Source organism: Puma concolor, chromosome A3 (genome assembly GCF_028749965.1).
Source record: "Puma concolor isolate L17-30 chromosome A3, mPumCon1.1.hap2, whole genome shotgun sequence".
Classification (NCBI taxonomy): Eukaryota; Metazoa; Chordata; class Mammalia; order Carnivora; family Felidae; genus Puma; species Puma concolor.
The window spans coordinates 15693299-15713355 of NC_141669.1; the positions used below are offsets into that span (position 1 = coordinate 15693299).

Consider the following 20057-nt stretch of genomic DNA (forward strand, 5'->3'; position numbering starts at 1 on the left):
CCAGCTCTGAGCTGTCAGCACGGAGCCTGGCGCAGGGCTAGAACTCACAAACGCAAGATCACGACCTGAGTTAAGTCGGATGCTTAACTGACTGAGCCAACCCAGGTGGCCCTCTATTTCAGTTTTTATACAGAAACAAAGCGAGGCCTAGCTCAGAGAAGTTATCCCTGATTTGGAAATCTTCTAAAACGATAAAGATATCAGTAAAATACCCTCTACTACCCCAAACTGGGCATACCCCAAACACAACTGTACTTTCCTAGTTTACGCTTTACTTTGGTGATGGGTGTTTATAAGTGAGATTGCAGCCAAACAATTGTTCTCCCTTTAAAAAACGTGTAAAGTATGTTTTTTGGTTGTGTTAGGTCTATATGATGTATGTGTACATGGTCACTACTGCTACATTCTCAGCAAGATGCAGAGTGGTGTATTTTCAGGAGAAAATTTTTAGTCGTGTGGTTTATAAGCCACAGTCTGCTTGCTTTCTCTTTGGTTCCCCTCCAAAGGTCAACAGACACGTCTTACCTTGAATTATTCTTTTTCTCCCCCTCCCCTATGTTGAATTATTCTTGATGAACTCATTACTTAACTACTAAATGATCTTTACATAAAAACAGAGTTTGCAGGGCACCTGGGTAGCTCAGTCGGTTAAGCGTCCGACTTTGGCTCCGGTCATGATCTCGCAGTTGATGGGTTCAAGGCCTGTGCGTCCGACTCTGTGCTGACAACTCAAGAGTCAGGAACCTGCTTCGGATTCTGTGTCTCCCTCTCTGCCCTTCCCTCACTCACGCTTTCTCTCAAAAATACACAAATATGAAAAAAATTCTTAATATTAAAAAAAACCCCACAGCTTGCTACCCTCATCATATAACTTTTCTAACAAACCATAATATTAATTCCTGGCCAGTGAGTCCAGTAATATATTAACTTTAAATAATATTTGTGTTACTGAACTAAAGAAATGCTTTCAAGTGAAATCTAGCATTGTGTTCTCAAAGTACCAAAAGATCCCAATAGTCTTGACTTTATTGTAAAGGAAAATGTGAGGTTCTAGCTACCAAAACAGGGTAACAAATCTTTTTTCTAAAAATGACAACAGTAAATATTTAAGAGATTTATTAAAGCATCTTATCACAAAGATGGAAACACATACAAATTAGAAACGTGCAACCGTCATCTTCCACAGTCAAGTTAAAATGGTATAGATTTTTCCTGTTTTCATAGCCGAAAACTTCAGATCTTATACCCAACTTACTCACCCTGAATATTTTAGTCATTCTTCCTGAAAGTACCCAGGGCAGCAAATAACCAAAATGCAAACTATTATATAAAGAAAGTGCAAAGTTACAAAAGAAAATGTGTAGAGAACACCCCCATCCCTCCCCCCTTTCAAGGCAAACAATGGCACTTTGCTCTTGCTTAACCTAGATTGTCTTCAAAAACACTATTAAAATGTAATAGACATAACGGTAAAAAAAAAACCCAAAATAAAACCGACTTCGAATAGATGTCAAAAAAGCTTGTTAGTGTTTGAAAATAAATGCTTAAACAAAGGAAAGTGTATTTTATACCAAACAAGTTTGAAGAGCCCTGTATTGCAGCATTCTGTAAAATAAACAAGACGAAAAGCTGGTATAGGGTTTATTGACAAAGGCAGAACTTCTTCAGGCAGGTATGTAAGGAGGCGGTGGCTCTTTCTCAGGCATCTTCACTGCCATTTCATAGGTTGGCAAAACATACTGAAGAGAGAAACAAATTGTATCAGACTTAAATCACCTTGAAAAATTCCTGTCTGGAATAATTCAAATGCTTTCCGAGTTTAGCTGAAGAAACTATTAGCTAAAAAGTTCCTGAGCGTAACTGAGGTGATCCAAGACTGCTAAAGAGGGAGGGGCAAAGGAAGGGAAGATGGAGTTTTGCTTCTGAACTGACCGGAGGCCACCAGGGCACCTTGACAGGAAGTAGGTAGCACCGTTCTCCCCTCTTCCCTACAGTGTGACTGACAGAACCAGTGCCTCAGGGGCTGCAAATCCAAGTTAAGGGCACCACTGACCCATGCTAAAGGAAGCCTCCATTAAGATCCTGGATCCTGAATTTCATCAGAATCTGTAATTCAAGGGCCAGGTACTTTTATATCATTTCTTCTAGGGTAAAGGGCACATCTATGTAAGAGTAGCATTCCAACCTAAGTGACTCAAGTGTGAGAGGCGGGCCCTACATGGGCCACATGTATTCTACATGTTGAAAACCTGGAAAGATAATACAGCAGCAACTAAAGGGTCCCAGGAAGGAGACCTCCCCACAGACTCCTGGAACCCACTGCATTCATCTCCCCACAGAAAATTCAGCTCCCCCTTTTGATCGTGTGGATGTTTTTTTAAAAGCAACACAAGCTGTAAATGACAGTACCCCATCCTTAGAGGTTCCAGAAGCCACAAGCCTGGCATGGCTCACAGGGCTGTTTCCTGTCTGATCTCCTCTGCAAAATGCAACCCTTTTCAAGACTACCTACGAGTCCAACCTAACAGTCAGACTGAATGAGCAGAGCAGTGCAGGGTGTCTCTCACCCATGTAGCCAGGTTTCCAACTGGGAAATGTTACATCTTGTGGATTTAAACTATTTGTGTCCTAAACCACATACACGGCATTGAAGAGCCAGTCAAGACCTAGGCTCATTAAGAATGATCAATGACAACTACTGAAGATTTAATGTATTAAAAGATCGTTCACCTGTGGAGGTGCTTCGAAGGCAGGGTACACAGCAATCTCCGGCATGTTCCTGTTGTTGATGTATTTATAGCAGTTCCAAACACAGTTGATTAGATATGCCTAAAAGAACACAAACAAAATTGACACATGCCAGAACCTCAGCAGACTACCTGCTCTAAAATTAAGGTGACTTCTAATGCTTTTCCGTGTACTTTCTCCCTGGAAAAGGGAATGGACACCCATTTGGACCTAGCACAAGCCAGGCCCTTTGCCTACTTGCCCCCACTCAAATATCCCAAGCTTTATTAATATCATTTTACAGAGAAACCAGAACTGGGGTTGCAATTCAGGTCTGATAACCATTGTGCTGCCAAGGAAATTCTGTCTCTGAACCTTTGGAATGTGAACAGATTTTCAATTAAATCATGAGCTACTTCTAAAAACATAATGATGTTCTTTACACTTAGGAAGGATCCTGGTATTTCCAATCACTCTCTGGAAATGAGAAGGACATCACCTAGGTGTTATCTTTACTACTATGTCCGAATAAACACTATCACTTAACTGTTGGAACTATGAGGAGAAAAGACAACAAAAAGGTTTAGATGAACAGTGTCACAGCCCAAATATTTAGTTCAGCAACTCACCTTAAAAATGATGAATAAGACAAAGAACACAAGAACAATGAAGAGGAGGCAGCTGGAGTCCAATGCCAAGAGGTCATCTTTGTAGGGAAAATCAGGCTATAAAAAAAGGGGGTGGAGAGGTGAACAGGCAGAGGAAAGAAGATATTTAGGGCAGGGACACTACCCTCTAGGATAGCGCAGTGATGAATACACATCATTACACACTTGTCCAAATCTGCAGAATGTAAGTGAACCCAGTGTAAACTAGGAACTCTCGGTGATAACGATGTGTCAGTGTAGGTCCATCAATTGTAACAAATGCACCACTACGGTCTGGGATGTGGACAGTAAGGGAGGAAAGGGCGTGCTTTCTATTCGATTTTGCTGTTAACCTAAAACTGCTCGAAACCATCAAGTTTATTAACCAAACACATACACATTCACTCATAATTCAGCTATGGCAGCTGCATGTTGTGACAGTCTAGAGAGCATCTTAAAAATACAAACAGAAAGGCACCAAAATCAGAACTGATATTCTAATAAAAACTAGTAAACAGAATTGAACTCACTGTACCTTTAAGCCTCATCATCATGAATGCATGCTACTGAACACCTCAAATGCATTTGAATTCTGCTGTATGAGCTGAGCTCATCTTTCCTCTTCCCTGTTTTACATTTTGCTGGCCTTTGGAAAAAGATGATCTCCTGTATGCGACTGCAGACTTGTCCCTGAGTTGCTAAGTTATGAAGTGCTAAGGCTTACCTAAGTTTCAGGGGCCATTTAGTCCTACGTGGGGAAATTAATTTTTCTAAGAGCCAACTGTCAGTCTCAATGCTCATCAGAAAGGGGCAAAAAGAAGGCATGCCCCTGGTTATAAAGGCAGGTAAGATTCTGTGGCTTACTGCAGACTTACTATGTTCCATTGTGAAGGGTTCAACTTTATTTACTCATTAAGCTAGGTTCCAGGAGAAGGGTACTACAAAGGAATAATTTATGATTTATAAGCTGGCCAAAAAAGAAAGTATTGCCACTCTGAGAGACCAAGTGAATATAATGACAGAGTGGAGAAACCACTGGGGTCTATAAAAGGAATACTAAAAAAATTTCACCCTAAAGTTTTCCTATAAAACTCATTTAATTTTTAAAAACATATCTGTTTTTAACGGAAATGTAAATACAAAGGCCCAAATAATTTTCAAAAATAAGCAGCATGTAAAAATCCCAAAGGACTGAAAAAGAAAAAAGCATCCACACACCAACTCCAAACACAGCTGTCTCCTTGGGACAAAACTGTTCTTTAAACCTTTATTATAAATAAAAGGACAAAAATTGAATGAGACCAGCTCATGGGGAACGCTACAGATTTTATTCAGAAAGCTTGCAATCTTTCAGCCAAACACGACATGACAAGACAAGAGATCTAGAATGAGGAAGTTTCTGACCACAGCCAACCAGGACACCAGGCCCTGCCCCCAACCCCTTCTCTCTAGCTCATCATGTACGTGCTGCTTCCCTCCCTTTCTCTATGTGGCAGGCACCATGGTCCCCTTTTAGTCCTCTGACTATACCATGTTCCTTCCTGCCTCAAGGGGTCTCTGACCTGGGACATTTGCTCCTACATTTTCCCTATCTTAATTCCTACTACACTCTTGAGTGCAATTCAAGTCTCGCTTCCCAGCCCAGGTCTGACATCGGTATGATATCCACTCACGCAGCCAATACTTTTCCTTCACAGTTTTACTGCAGTAATTGTCAATTAATTTTCCAATCCCTTTACTAGCAAATGAGTTCTACTGATGTATCCCAAGAACCTAGCAGAATGCCTTGCACAGAAGCAGCAACCACCAAATGTTTTCTGAATGAATAAATGTGGTGGTACACAAGATACAATAGGCAGGATATCTGCCAAGTCGGGAGAAAATTCCTAACGACAGCATTTTTGAAATGAACTTCCATTTATCTGGACTTCACACCTCCTTGCAGACCTTACTCCAACCCAGAGGGTTCCCTACCCCTCCATCACAGGGCACTAATCTAAGCTCCTCACTGAATGCTGTGTAACAGTTATAGTTCATTAACACAGATAACACCTTCATGTCTTAACTCCCCCAATTCATGTCTGCTCGAGAGAGAGAGGAAGTTATGTTTATGTTTGTATCTACACCATTCACCAATAATTTGCCTTGAATGGAGGGAAGGATACAGTAAGCACTCAAATATTTGCTATTGATGCCGGCAAATTAAAAAGGGGAGAAGCAGAAATGGCATCCAGTGTTTGCATTGCAGCAAGCTGTTGTAGAGGCCGAGCACACCCCAAGCAGCTAGAGGGGCCTTACCAAGCTCCTCCCCTGGGAACTACATTCAGCAGCTCAGCATCCAGCCTGAACAGCTCTGAACTGGGTGTGTGAGCCTTTGTGCTTTACCTCTATTTATTTTGGGCATCTGTTAGCAAGACGTGCCCTTGGGTGTCAGAAAAGACTAAGATTACTTTTGGGGTCTGGGAACAAACATTTACAACATTTCAGCTTACAGAAGATTTTAAAGGAATGCGCTTTTGGATAGAAGGGGAAGCCTGTATAACCAAGTGATTATAGTACCGGTATACTCAAAACAAAAGTTGAACTACTCCTTAAGTTCTATGATATCCACCTTTAGAGGCTTTTCAAAAAAATATTTATTTATTTTGGGGGAGGGGTGAAGGAGCAGAGAGACAATCCCAAGCAGGCCCCACTATCAGCACAGAGCCCAATGTAAGGCTTGATCTCATGAACCATGAGACCACAACCTGAGCCAAAATCAAGAGTCAGAAGCTCAACTGAATGAGCCACCCAGGTGCCCCATATTTAGAGACTTTTAATACTAGAATATCCAAGTAGCACGGTAAGAAAATATCCTATGTATATTACTGGCTTTAACAAGGTAGTTAAGAGGAGCAATAATTATTTTGAAACACTTTTAAAAATAAACAGGGTAGATTAAAATAAAAATAGCACCGAAAGCTGACTCAAAATTTTGATTTACATACTGTACTTAAAATGAAGAGAAAAAGTTTAATTAGTATACACACTTACTAATTGATCCAGATACTCTTTGATTCTTGGCAAGTAAGTGAGAGAACTGATAGCAACCAGACAACTGAGAACGAAGTCAAAAAGCCGGTAGCAGAAGAATGGAATCAGCCAACCCACTTGATACTGAAGAAAAAAAATAATCACAACATCACAACACAAATATGAAATATTAAGTGCCACTCAGTAAAGGTCAAACACAAAGTCAAAAATATAGGGTACTTACAGAAATTGCTCCATATACCAGCATTGAACTGATGATAAACATAAGAACAGAGACAGCAAAAAGAACACAGGCATTATCTAAGAAAACAAAAAAAAAATCTAATTAAGCTACTTATGCACCAAAAAAACCCCAAAACTCTTCATGACAAAATGGTTTTTGTTTTTTGGGGGTTTCTTTTAAAGTTTATTTTTATTTATTTTGAGAGAGAGAAGAGACAGAGAGCAAGGGGGAGAGGGGCAGAGAGAGAGGGGGAGACAGATTCCCAAGCAGGCTTCTCACTATCAGCACAGAGTCTGATGTGGGGCTGGAACTCACGAAACCATGAGATCATGACCTGAGCCAAAGTCAAGAGTCAGAGGCTCAACCAACTGAACCACTCAGGCACCCCAACAAAATTACGTGTTAAAGCTAGCTTAAAAAAAATGAGTATTTTCCAGAATGCCTCCGAAAAAAACCTAAAGCCAAGAGAGTTAAAAAAAAAAAAAAAAAATCCATCTCAGCATTAAGTAATGAAGTTTTGAGGAATTCACCCCTTTGTTTTTGTTTATTAAATTGCTACAACTCATTGACTCTTATCATCAACCAGTCACTCTGCTAGGGAGACAGGTCTCTGCCCAGAGCCTAAGAGTCTGAAGGCATGCAGATAATGATAATCCAATGTGGCAAGTGCTACATTGGATTAGCTGTCCTTGGGGAATCAGGGAAAAAATATGGAAGAAATGACACATGTTGGGTCTTGTGAAATGAGCAGGGCTCAAAAGGAGGGAAAGGCTGGTATCTGCTTAAAAGACACATAAACTCAGAGCACTACAGCTGCCCTCTCTGGCCTCAAGAGAAAATATAGAGATTCAAGGTTCTCCATTAACCTCCTCTCTCTTACGCCAACATGGGAACTCCCTGCTCCCCACTCCTTGCCCTTGATTTCTCCACTGCTTTAACAAGCCCATTTTCTTCTTTGTTCTTCACCTGTCTCCTTCCTCAAGGTTATCCAAATTCATTAATTACCTCACAAAACACCTGAGTAATTTCAACACTACTAAGCCACACTTGAGAGGTTTTTTTTTTTAGCAGATCTAAAGTTAATTCTTTGACTCTGGATAGATATTAAGAACCAGAAAGGCACTAATGATGATGGATGATTAGAATAACTGCTGGATATCACACATGATATCATGTATCATCTTGTCACTTGGAAGTATAAACATCATCAGTATTTGGTGCTAAGTTAAGGGCCGTCTTTAGATTTTTCTAGAGGATATAGGATATCCTTTAGATACCCTGTAGCAAAAAAGGGGAGAAATGGAATAACAGGTGAAAAATACATACACAATACCTAGAGCGAGACACTCCAATATTTGTGACTCAATAAAGCAAACAAAATATGAGGGCTAAACGCACAGATATGAACCTCAGGTTTCCATCCACCACCACATTCAAAAACCTCCTCCAGGGGGCCCCAAGTGTTCACCCGTTACCAAAGTGAATAAAATTAAGGTTAAATTCACATTTGAAAAGCAGCTTGTATATGTTGCAGAAGCATTTCATATATATTGAGGGTCATATTCTGTTTAGCTGACTAACTGCAAACCTCATTATTTACAATCAGCCGCAGGCCAATGATCAGAAATTAACTTGACATTTTAACACTGCGCCTGTGGGAGGGTCAACGTTCCACTTCCGTTAGAGACACAAACTACTGTATGACCAAGAACTACACATTTTTATGTTCTCTCAAAAAAGGTTTTGGCAGAACTAGAATCAACAAAAGTATGCTAACTCCGTATCTGATTCCCACTACGGTGGCCACGGCAGCCATGCAGCATGCAGTAAAACCTGTGGCTTCATCCCTGCAGCTCCAGCCACAGCATAAGAATGTCAACAGCCATAAATCTTTTTCTACACCTTGATTTAAAGAGAAACACAAGCTGACACTGCATGCTGAAAAATGCCAACATTAGCAGGTTTTATATAATTTTACAGCCTAAAATACCAAAAACAGGCATTAAAAACTAAAGTTTTATTCATCGTTGTATTTTGGTTTTTATTTTAAATAGAGAAACAGACTACTTAAGAAAAAACAAACTCCAGAAGGGAGGTTTCTAATATGCTCTTGGTATTTCTTTTACCACACTTGACAACATAATTAAAGGATTATAAAGATCTGAATGGACACTCAGTAGACACATTTTTATTTATTTTTTTTAGTAGACACATTTTTACAAAGCACTTAAAGGGGAGCCTGGGTAGCTCAGTCGGTTAAGCATCCAACTTTTTGTCTTGGCTCAGGTCATGATCTTGCAGTTTCATGAGTTTGAGCCCCGTGTCAGGCTCTGTGCTGGCAGTGTGGATCCTGCTTAGGACTCTCTCTCCCCTGCTCTTTCTGGCCCCCCACTACACTCACACTGTCTCTCTCTCAAAATAAATAAACTTAAAAAAATTTTTTTAAAGCACAGTGTAAAAAACTGTTAGTGATTTCATACTGTAATGTCAACAGATGCCCACAGAACTCTACTTGAATCCTAGAAAAGGCAGCTGGCCCTGTAGACAGTGAATTATTTAAATTAACAACCAATTTTTATTTATTTTTAAGTAGGCTCCACACCCAACACGGAGCTTGAACGACAACCCTGAGATCAAGAGTCACGTGCTCTAACAACTGGGCCAACTAGGTGCCCCCACAACCAAATTTTTTTAAAAAACAACTTCATAAGCTTATGGGAAGACCATAAATTTAATGAAGCTCAAGAACTTACAATAAAAGCTAATAAAACTAAAAATATGGTAACTTAAATCCTATAATATTATAAATACAACTTACACATGAGAACTCAGAACATTTTTCTGAAGTGAAATTTAAAAAAATCAACACGCAAAAAAGCTGTTCATACTGCAAAGTTTGAGGCATAATTTTCTGTTCGAACATTAAATTTCTATTCATAATATACAATCTTAACTAAAATATTTCTGAACCTGTATTTTAAATTTTAATGCTTATTTATTAAAAAAATTTTTTTAACGTTTATTCAGTTTTGAGAGACAGAGCACGAGAGGAGCAGAGAGAGAGGGAGACACAGAATCTGAAGCAGGCTCAAGGTTCTGAGCTGTCAGCACAGAACCCAACGCGGGGCTCAAACTCATGAACCATGAGATCATGACCTGAGCCCAAGTCAGCCGCTTAACCAACTGAGACACCCAAGTGCCCCATTAATGTTTATTTATTTTTGAGAGGAGAGAGAGACAGAGTGAGAGCAGGGAAGGGCAGAGAGAGAGAGAGAGAGAGGGAGACACAGAATCCGAAGCAGGCTCCAGACTCTGAGCTGTCAGTACAGAGCCCCATACGGGGCTCGAACCCACAAACTAGAAGATCATGACCAGAGCCGAAGTCTGACACTTAACCAACTAAGCCACCCAGGCACCCCTGCTCCTGTGTTTTAGAGAAAGATAAATAATGAAAATGTTACTGGAGAGTAAACAGGTTTAAAAAGGTAATTTACATGAATGTCTTCTATTTCTAACTCCAACAGTGTCTTTCTTCATCTAAATGATAGATATATATTTAGAATTGTGACCCTGAGCAAAAGATATCACCAACTATTCCAATAATTCATATTTCACATGTTCCTGTAAGCCTATTTGCTCCCATCCTCTACTACACTTGCTAGCTGACCTTCAGAGTCTCACAAGTCTTTTTGTAATTTCTTCTTATCATCTCCACAGCACCAGATAGGAATCAAAGGTATACAATGTATATTTCTCAAAAATCTAGTAGTCCATAGCATTTTCTGGGCAAAAGTGCTCAATTATAATTCTCACTGAATAATTTGAAAAACCCACAAAAACACTTTTATGCCTCAGCAAGTAAAATAACTTAACAATAATTTAATCAATTCTCTGAATAGTGTGTGTGATTAAAGGATATATTTTCACCTAAAAACATACCAGCCATTCTCTCGGATGAATAGTAATTGCCAATGACTTCATACTGAATGTTGACAGCTGGCATTGAGTTTGGATGAGTTACTTCCACAGTCAGCAAAATTGCCATCAATAGGTTTACCACCTGTGAAAGATAAGATGTTTGGTATCTGTTATATTATTCATCAGGAAACAGTCTTCACAATCTTCGGATGTCTTTCCATATTTAAACTGTTTTACTTGCAGTAACAAAGACAGAAAATAACAGATTAACCTGTAGATAAAATAGTATGCAATACCATAGAAGAACAGCTGAAAAATAATTATTTCCTAAAGTATAAACTTAATTGTTTCAGAGAAAAGATGTATTGCCTGAACTTGCGTTAATATCAACAAAATGGCAAAATGATTAAAAGGAATCATTACAGATTGTTCATGTTTATTCATACACCGATCTCAGAATTTCTGAGTTTGAAGAAGCCACAGTTCATCCAACATTACTTATGTAATACCATCAGTTAAGAATATAGTGATCCAGCAGGCTTACCTCACTACCTCCTCTCTGCTCTCCTCTATACACATGCTCCAGTTTGTTGGACATACCATTAAAATGAGGTTAAGATCAGCTTGGTCAGAGCACAGCAGGGTCTCAGCCGCTAGAGCCTAAGCTAACAAATTTCAATGAAAGCCAATTCGCACTGGCTTCATAAATTTTTGGAACGTTACATGACAGCAACTCCCTAAAACCCTTCATTCTTTTTCACACTTGATCCTGCTAAGCTACCACCTGAACCTGTACAGTTAGTTGGATTCTAATCTGTACAGTTAGTATAAGGGCTTGATACATTTGCAATGGAATTTCATCTTATATTCTTGCCTGTCAAGATTTTCTGGCGGACACCCCACAGATTTACTATCTTGTTTTTTAGCTTCCAGCATTTAAAAATATGATCAGCATGTAATCAGTATCTCCACCTCAGTCACTGGAAAAGAGAACCGGGCCAAGCACAGGAGGCGTCCTCTTCCCATTAATCAGCAATCTTTGAACAGAATTCTTGATCTCGTTCAGAGAAACATCTTGAGACTTTGTCAAATTTCCTGCTGCAATTCCATCATAGTATCTGTTGAGTTTTTCTAGTTTACCAGGGTTGTAACTCTATTTGAAGCGGTAATTATTTATGCCTCCAGTGGTTAAAGAATCCCTGCAGTATGCCAGGAGGCACCGCTTCTTGAAGTGCTCAAAAACAGTCCTGTTAATGATTCAATAGAGAAAACCACCTAGGCTTGGAGTTAGGCTTCCCTATCTAAAGTGCACAGAAACATATCCTCCTCCCTTTGTAAAAATCTGAACATTTGATGCTTTTAAGGTATGTTAGAGCCTTGACCATCAACTGTACTTTGAACAAACTCTATTACATAGCTCTCTCCTATCCACCATGAATGATAAATGATTTTATCAGCTGGAGGCACTGCACATTCTCTGTGACATGCACACCAATTTTAATCATTCAAAAAGGTTAGGGGATCTAAACAATACCAAATTCAGAATCAACTGACATTTATTGAGAATATACTGTATACTAAGCATATTCACATACAGTATATTATTTCACTTATTCCTCCCAACCACCTGCTGAAGTAAATATTACTAAAGCCCATTTGCAGATGAGGAAACTAAGTTTCAGCAAGAGAAATAACTTGTGTTACAGAGGACAAAGGTTAGAACAAGGACACAAACCTGACTCCATTTAAGACAACCAGCTTCTTAGCACCACAGGATTACTTATACCAATTCCTAAGCAACTCCTGTTTTGAGGCCTTTCCAGAAGACGCTATTATCTAAGGCTATGTTTATACTTTACTGTCCAAATAAATATGTTCAGTAACATACCTTTTCCCTTGCATTGCTCAAAAGCAAGGTACTTTATCCTTCAACTCTTGAAAGGTCTTACACGGGACAATCATATTTGCAAGGTGGCTCCCCAGTTGAAGGCTGATTTTCTTTGCGGGGCGGGGGGGGGGGGGTGCATTTTTACTGCAATGGGTTTTGGCTAGTGTGTGGTATAGGAGTAGGAGCTAATACAACTAGGTGAATTAATTATTGAACAATCAGATGTATCTACTGAAGCCTTATAGAAAGCAGTTTGAAATCAATCCAGCAAATTATTCTTTGCTAAACACTATACAGTCATAGTTAAATAGCTCTGCACAGGGACACCTGGGTGGCTCTGTCAGTTAAGCATCTATCTGACTCTTGCTTTTGGCTCAGGTCAAGATCTCACAGTTCATGCATGAGTTTGAGTCCCATATCCGGCTCCATGCAGACAGCAAGGTGCCTGCTTGGGATTCTCTCTATACTTCTGTCTCTGCCCCTCCCCTGTGAGCTCTCTCTTTCAAAATAAATAAACTTAAAAAAAAGAGTAGCTCTGCATAGTACAGAAAAACAGTCTCATGTCAAGAAAACTATGCAAACTCAATTACTAGATGAAGGAAATGACACAACCAAAATATTTAGGAGTTTAATTTTCCCTTCTTAAATATTTTTACTGCATGTAGGACTTATAAAAATGTATTTTTCTGGAGCACCTGAGTGGTTCAGTCAGTTGAGCGTCCAACTCTCAGTTGCAGCTCAGGTCATGATCTCATGGTCGTGGGATGCAGCACTGTGTTGGGCTCTGTGCTGGCAGCTGCGGAGCATGCTTGGGATTCTCTCTCTCCCCCTCTGCATGGCCCTCCCCCTCTCGTGCTGTCTAACAGAAAAACTTACAAAACAACTTTTTAAAAATCTATTTTTCTTCTCATAGATAAGCCACAGACTCGCAGTGACACTTCAAATCTCATTTCACTGTCACAGCCCTGAGTATTAAACAAAAGTCAAAGATCAAAAGGACGAAGAAAGGATAAATAAAATAAATTGCAGTGCTACTTCTTTAAAAGCTCACACTTCTTCAAATCTTCACTGAGTTAATATATTCTAGGGGCGCCTGGGTGGCTCAGTCAGTTGGGCATCTGACTTTGGTCAGGTCATGATCTCGCGGTTCGTGGATTCGAGCCCCGCATCAGGCTCTGTGCTGACAGCTCAGAGCTCGGAGCCTGCTTCAGATTCTGTTGTCTCCCTCTCTCCCTGCCCCTCCCCTGCTTGCTCACGCTCTCTCTCTCAAAAATAAAATAAACATTAAAAAAATAAAAAAAAAATTATATTCCATTATGTCAGTATATTTCATTAAAATCTCAACTTTCATTTTAAATATTAACCTGGAAAATCCATCCTTGTGATCTTAAAAGACTTACCACTGAGCACCCACCCTGTGCTCATATTTAGGCCCTGTGCTATTTAATTACAGTCCCTCGAACTGTAGCATTTTAAAAAAAATATATAAAATTGACTTTACAGTTTTGCAATATAAAATTTGGTATAAAATTTCTCTGAATAATAGCAAGTATGTACAATTTGTTAATATTTATTCCCAATTTTTTCCTTTTACGATATTCAGGAAAAAAACCAAAAATGTAATTTAAATAATGATTAATTTCTAAACCTCATAATATGGAGGTACAGAAGACAGCAAACATGTTAACAGCACGAGCTACAAACATACCATTCAATGTAGAAGCAGTCCTGTGCATTTATTAGGTTAAATTATGTGGTTTACATGGTTTTTGCAAGCCTTCTGCACACCTTGTATAAGTAAACAAAGAATTAACAAAAGCCAGATGTGTTGGATTTTACTTGTTACAGAGATACGGTTACCAGGCTACCAGGCCCAGGCCCACGGAAGCCCTGGGCCTCAGAAGAGGAATTCCTCTTTGCTTTCTCCTCTTGCTGCCACACCCATCCCAGATGATTCTTTGGGGGCTGGTTTTTGTTTTAAATCATTATTCTTTAGGTTTGCAAAGCACATTCTGCCACCACCCAGTATCTGCTGAGACTATAAAACAAAGTGTGTGCTTCAGGCCATCCTGATAAGGGTCTCACAGGCAGAGAGAGTCTCCACTGGGAGCCAGTCAGCAAAGCACTGCCAGCTGATAAAGATCAAAATGGCCAACCTCCAAAAATTCTGTTACATGTTTCACATATATATAAGCCTCCTGTTGTTTACTGGTAGTTACAAATGTGCAGTACAAATGAGTTATTCCTACTATATTTAAGAGGTGGCAATTAATTTAACAAATGTCTAATGAATACTTCAAATGTTCTAATTAACAAGCTAGCTGCTATACACCTTTATAGAGAAAGACCTATCATCTTTCTCCCTCAAGAACATCTTGTGGGGGAGAAAAATGAAAAGATAATCATTAGTAATCATGTAATAAGTAGTATTTAATAAGTACATACAAATAGTATAAAGAAACTTTTCCAGGGGCGCCTGGGTGGCGCAGTCGGTTAAGCGGCCGACTTCAGCCAGGTCACGATCTCGCGGTCCGTGAGTTCGAGCCCCGCGTCGGGCTCTGGGCTGATGGCTCAGAGCCTGGAGCCTGTTTCCGATTCTGTGTCTCCCTCTCTCTCTGACCCTCCCCTGTTCATGCTCTGTCTCTCTCTGTCCCAAAAATAAATAAACGTTGAAAAAAAAAAAATTTAAAAAAAAAAAAAAAAAAAAAAAAAAAAAAAAGAAACTTTTCCAGATACACAGTGAGGAAACCAGATCCCTCTGGCTGAGAAATAAGAAAAGCTTCACCAAGAAAACAGCTGGGCTAACCATTAAAAAATGAAATGGAACTGGCAAAATGCTATTAACAGTGGAAGCTGGGTGATGAGTAAATGGGAGATGTTAATACTATCTCATTATTCTTTAGATTTGAAATTTTCCTTAATATATTGTTTTTAAAATGTGACTTGGGGGGAGAAAAAAAAAGCACATGTCAAAGTACCGAGGCACAAAAAAAGTGTGTTTGAGGAAAGATATTAACTTCAAAATATAAATAGGTTATACTCTTATTTAAAGGAGTCAGGGGTGAGGGTTGGAAAAGAATACAGTTTGAGGACACCTGTCTTCACCTCTCTCCCAGTCACCTAGCTTTAGATTATTTATGGCTGAGACATTCATGAAAAATTAGCAATATATTAAATCTTTCCAAAACAAAATTATTACAAATGCTCAAAATGTATTCTTTTTATTTAACGTTTATTTATTATTGAGAGACAGACAGACACAGAGCATGAGCAGGGGAGGGGCAGAGAGAGGGGGAGACACAGAATCCGAAGAAGGCTCCAGGCTCTGAGTCGTCAGCACAGAGCCCGACGCAGGGCGGCTCGAACTCACAAACTGCGAGATCATGACCTGAGCCTAAGTCGGCCGCTTAACCAACTGAGCCACCCAGGTGGCCCCTCAAAATGTATTCTTGTAACACACCATCAACCATGAAGGAGGACACCTACTCATCAAGACTATTTTCAATTATTCAATGAACATTTGAACTTCTATGTAACAAATCGGTTTGAAATCATCTGGCTTCAGATTCTTCAATAAATAACAGAAAACAATTTTAGGAATGCCAGAATTTAAACTAGAGCTCATTCTGAAACTTTGTATTACTTGACCAGGGATTAGGCCACCCATGCTTCTTTCAAATCTAAAATGCCAAAAGCTAACACTTCAGGGCTGGTACCTCTGGTGCACAGAACTGGCTCTGACTTCTCTATGTCCTATTTAATACCATAGAATTAATACTTTAGTACACCGTGTTGGAACGGCCTGAACACCAGACCAGTTGCCGGAAAGCAATGACACTGTATCCGATACATTCACTGATACAGCCTCTAGGCCCAGCAGGAGGGAGAGAACTGCACCCCCTACCCCCGAATTCCAAACAGCACAGAGGCCATCATCATAGATATTCTCCCACCTGAAACTTAGGAAGGGAGTATCCTGACAAGGTACTGGAGGAGGAAGGGACGTTCTACCTCACTCAATCCCATATTACTTCTATTTTAGTAAAGAAGCTTCTAGCAACAAAATGCACTGTTTGGACAAGTCCTTTTTGTTTAGAGATATTACCCTATACTTTACCTGGGTGGTCTTGTTTTCTAAAAGGTTACACACCTTCCCAACTAGACAGAAATTGTGTTTTTTAATACTGCCATGGTACGGAAGCTACACTTTTGAAAGTCACCAACAAAACCAATGTCCTTTGTCCAGTCCTTTATCCAACTAAAATTTGATGTTACCGATCACCTTCCCCTCTCCTTTGTCACTGTACTGTTAAGTCTCATTTTTGTATATGTGCTCCAAAAACCTCTGTAATACCATAAAATAAGTGCAGATACAATTTTCAAGACAGAACATTTGAGTGCCTCTGTGTGGCAGATAATAGAAACAGAATAGACAATGGCATATGGTCCCTGTGATTTACTCTCTTTCTGTGTCTACCAAAGCCTTCTACATTGCAGATGACCAATAAATCCCTTATTTTAAGGCAGATTAATTGATTTTAGAAGCTTATAATGTTCTATTAACCTAAAAGCCCATGCAATGAAAAACAGCTATGGCATCCTTCTAAAATTGTGAAAACTAAAACATGGAAAATAAGGAGATGTAAAACGTTTTCACATCAAGTGCCTCCAGTGGGGAGTAAATTTAAACTCCTCACTCCCTATTTTGGGAGAGTAAATACCCTTACTAAAGTTTTACTCCCTGCATTTTTGGTTTGCTGTTTGTAACTCATATTTTCCCCTGCAATTCCTTTCACTTTTATGAGCTGATCCCATAGCATTAAAAAAAAAAAAAAAATCTGCCTAGAAAAGACTGGAAAGAAATACCGCCAATTACATTCAGATGGTTGAAATTGGGATGGTGGTTATTTCCTTCTTGAGGAGGAGTTAGAAATCCTTTGTTCTGTGAATGGAGGGAAGGATCTGAGAAGAAACAGGACGATTAGGTTTTCAGGAAGAGTCCCAGCTGGTGGACACACCTCAGTTTAGTAGGAGGGAGGGTTATCTTCTAGGGACAAGGCAGACAGGGTAGAGTAAGAGGCTTGAGGACCCTTGTATGATTCATTTAGGGGAATGGAAGGCAGAGCTAAGAACAAAAGAAATGGAAGACCCAGACCCCTGGCAAAATGGAGAATAAATAAAAGGAAGTTAGGAATACAGTGCTATTACCGTCCATTAGCTGATTAATGTCCAATATTACAAATCAGTTAAAATATAAAACAGAGTTTCTGAGGGGAAATTTGATATAATTTTATGCCAGTAAGATGAGATTTCTGAATATGGAAGTATAGGAAACATTAAAACAAACCTAGAAACTAGCAAATAAGCCTACACATCGAAGTTTTGTTTTTTAAAATGTACATCAATAAAGCAAAACTGTAAAAAAAACAAACAAAAAACAGGGCAGTCAGGAATAATGCGAGGGTCCGGTAGTCCCCTGGAGGTGGGCCATGAAACAGTATCTACCTAAGATTATTGTCATCTGGTGTTTGTCCAAATACTAATGATTTCAAGGCACTGGGTAGGGAAGTAATGATAACACAGAAAGGCAAAAAAGAATGTGTGAAGTTTTTTTTTTTTCTTATAGTTCACAGAAGTTAACTGAAACAATACAGTATCACTAATACCACAATTCTCCATACCAAACCAAACCAACAAAAAAACCTCAAACAACAACAAATCAGTCATTGGTGAGAACCGCCAATCAAGTCAACAATATAAGAAGTTTGTCAAAGCTTCAGTGAAGTCATTATAGCCTAAAGCTATCCCAACAGGGTCATAATTACCTTCAAAGTGTAGGAATACTGGAGATGGTGGTTAAGAAATCACAAAAGTATTACTGGTGAACCACCAATCAATAACACTGTCAACTTGGTTTATGATACAGACTTACATGGATCTTGGAATCCAGGAAATGCTACCATATGTGGCCAGAATAAAGGAGGCTCTCAATAAAGGTCTCAAAAACCGGAATGGGTTTGAAATAAAAAGCGTCTAATGGGCAAGGGGTAGTTGAATCAGGAAAAATCAGATCGCGTGTAAATCCTGGCAAAAGGTATTGCCTCTAAGAGAACCTCCAGATTCACAACAGAGGCCTTTCTGCCTACATCACACACACACATATTATAACAAAATAAGGTCCAAGAACCACAGGCAACTGAGTTATAGCTGGATCTTTCGTTTTCCTTTCCGGTAAGACAATGTCGAAACTGGGCTACATTTCTCAGGATCCACTCTTAATTGTTTTGTAGGGAACAAAATTCCAGGGAGTGTACGTGGAAGAGGGTTCTTTCTGATCACGGAAGTACAAAAAGGGCCTAAACCGGGTACTTTCCAGAACTCCTTACCAAATCCTAGTACCATTATCCCTCCTACCCACCACCCCTACTCTCCATCCTCCCCACCCCCCGCCCACAACTCCTCCGCTTCTCCCCACCCCGACTTTCTCCTGTAATTTGTGCCAAGGAACAATCTCCCCATTCCTACCCACCCCACGCTGATTCAAGGCCACAGTCTCCTCTCTCAAACTTACAACACCCTAAAAAGAGTCTCCCCTATGCCTTCTCGCCCCACCCAACACCCCCTTTCAGTCCCACCCTCTCCCAGTGAACACTCCCTACATTTCAGACCCGGCTCCCCCACTTCCCGCTCATGCGCATTCCCCCAGGGCCCCAATCCTCCCGCCCCGCCCGCCCTTACCATATACCAGGTCCCCAGGATGATCGTCCCGGTGCGGACATGGCAACAACCGCAGCAACGGGTGCTGTAGAACCGGTCACTGCGGCTCCGCTTGAAAGTCATGGACACCATCGGGAATCTCTCAGGCTTCGTTCTAGGATGGGCCCCTGACAAACGCTTTTCGCCCAGAAGTCGAACCCAGATAGCTTTGCCACAGTCTCCAAATCCAAACGACGCGTCTTCAAGCCCTCCCCTGGCCCGGGCCCCAGTCAGCTCCTTCGCACCTGCGCACTAAGTGCCGAGCGCCGCTCTCGCGCGACCTCGGTTTACCCCTCTTCCTCCACCTTCCCCGCACACAGGCCAATGGAAGAGCGGAAAGCTGGGTGGACTCGGCCCCTGATTGGACAAACATGGAGACTGACAAGACGTCACGCCCAATCAGAAGTGCGACTCGCCTTAGCGCTAATGAATCCCCGCCTCTTACTAGAGGGCCGGAACTGGCTCGTAGGCCTAGAATAGGTCGGGAGAGGTTGGTGGTTTACCATACCCGAGACGAGAGCGACAATAAAAGAAGCATTTAATGGGGAGAAGCAGAGACAAGATGGGTTGGTGGGAGAAAGCGGGCACGAAGGACTTTTCTGTGTCTCCGCCACGAACGGCTTCGGAGGCGTCACGGGACCGAGGCTGCTCACGTGACCTTTGCGCGCAGCTTGATTATTTGGCTGACCGGGGGCGGTGCCACTGGGAAAGGGGTGGGGCTAATCCCCGTTCTGGAGCCTTCCTCGATGCAGGGGTGGGAATTGGGGACTTCTTGGAAGAGTACAGTTTTAGGTTTCCACACTCCCTCACTTTGAAGACTTCTTTTTGGGAGCAAAGAAAAGACCACCTAACTCTTAAGCAACTA

General features: G+C 40.5%; 1 protein-coding gene across 1 annotated transcript; it reads right to left on the reverse strand.

Annotated features, from left to right (window-relative positions):
- Positions 1-1101: 1101 nt before the first annotated feature.
- LAPTM4A (lysosomal protein transmembrane 4 alpha) lies at positions 1102-19456 on the reverse strand. The gene is made up of 7 exons (XM_025927227.2): positions 19175-19456; positions 10570-10690; positions 6631-6707; positions 6408-6530; positions 3357-3452; positions 2731-2829; positions 1102-1739 (listed from the first exon to the last, which is right to left on the reverse strand). The coding sequence occupies exons 1-7, from the start codon at positions 19283-19285 to the stop codon at positions 1665-1667; spliced, it is 702 nt and encodes a 233-aa protein (XP_025783012.1). The 5' UTR covers positions 19286-19456; the 3' UTR covers positions 1102-1664.
- Between the last annotated feature and the right edge of the window lie 601 nt (positions 19457-20057).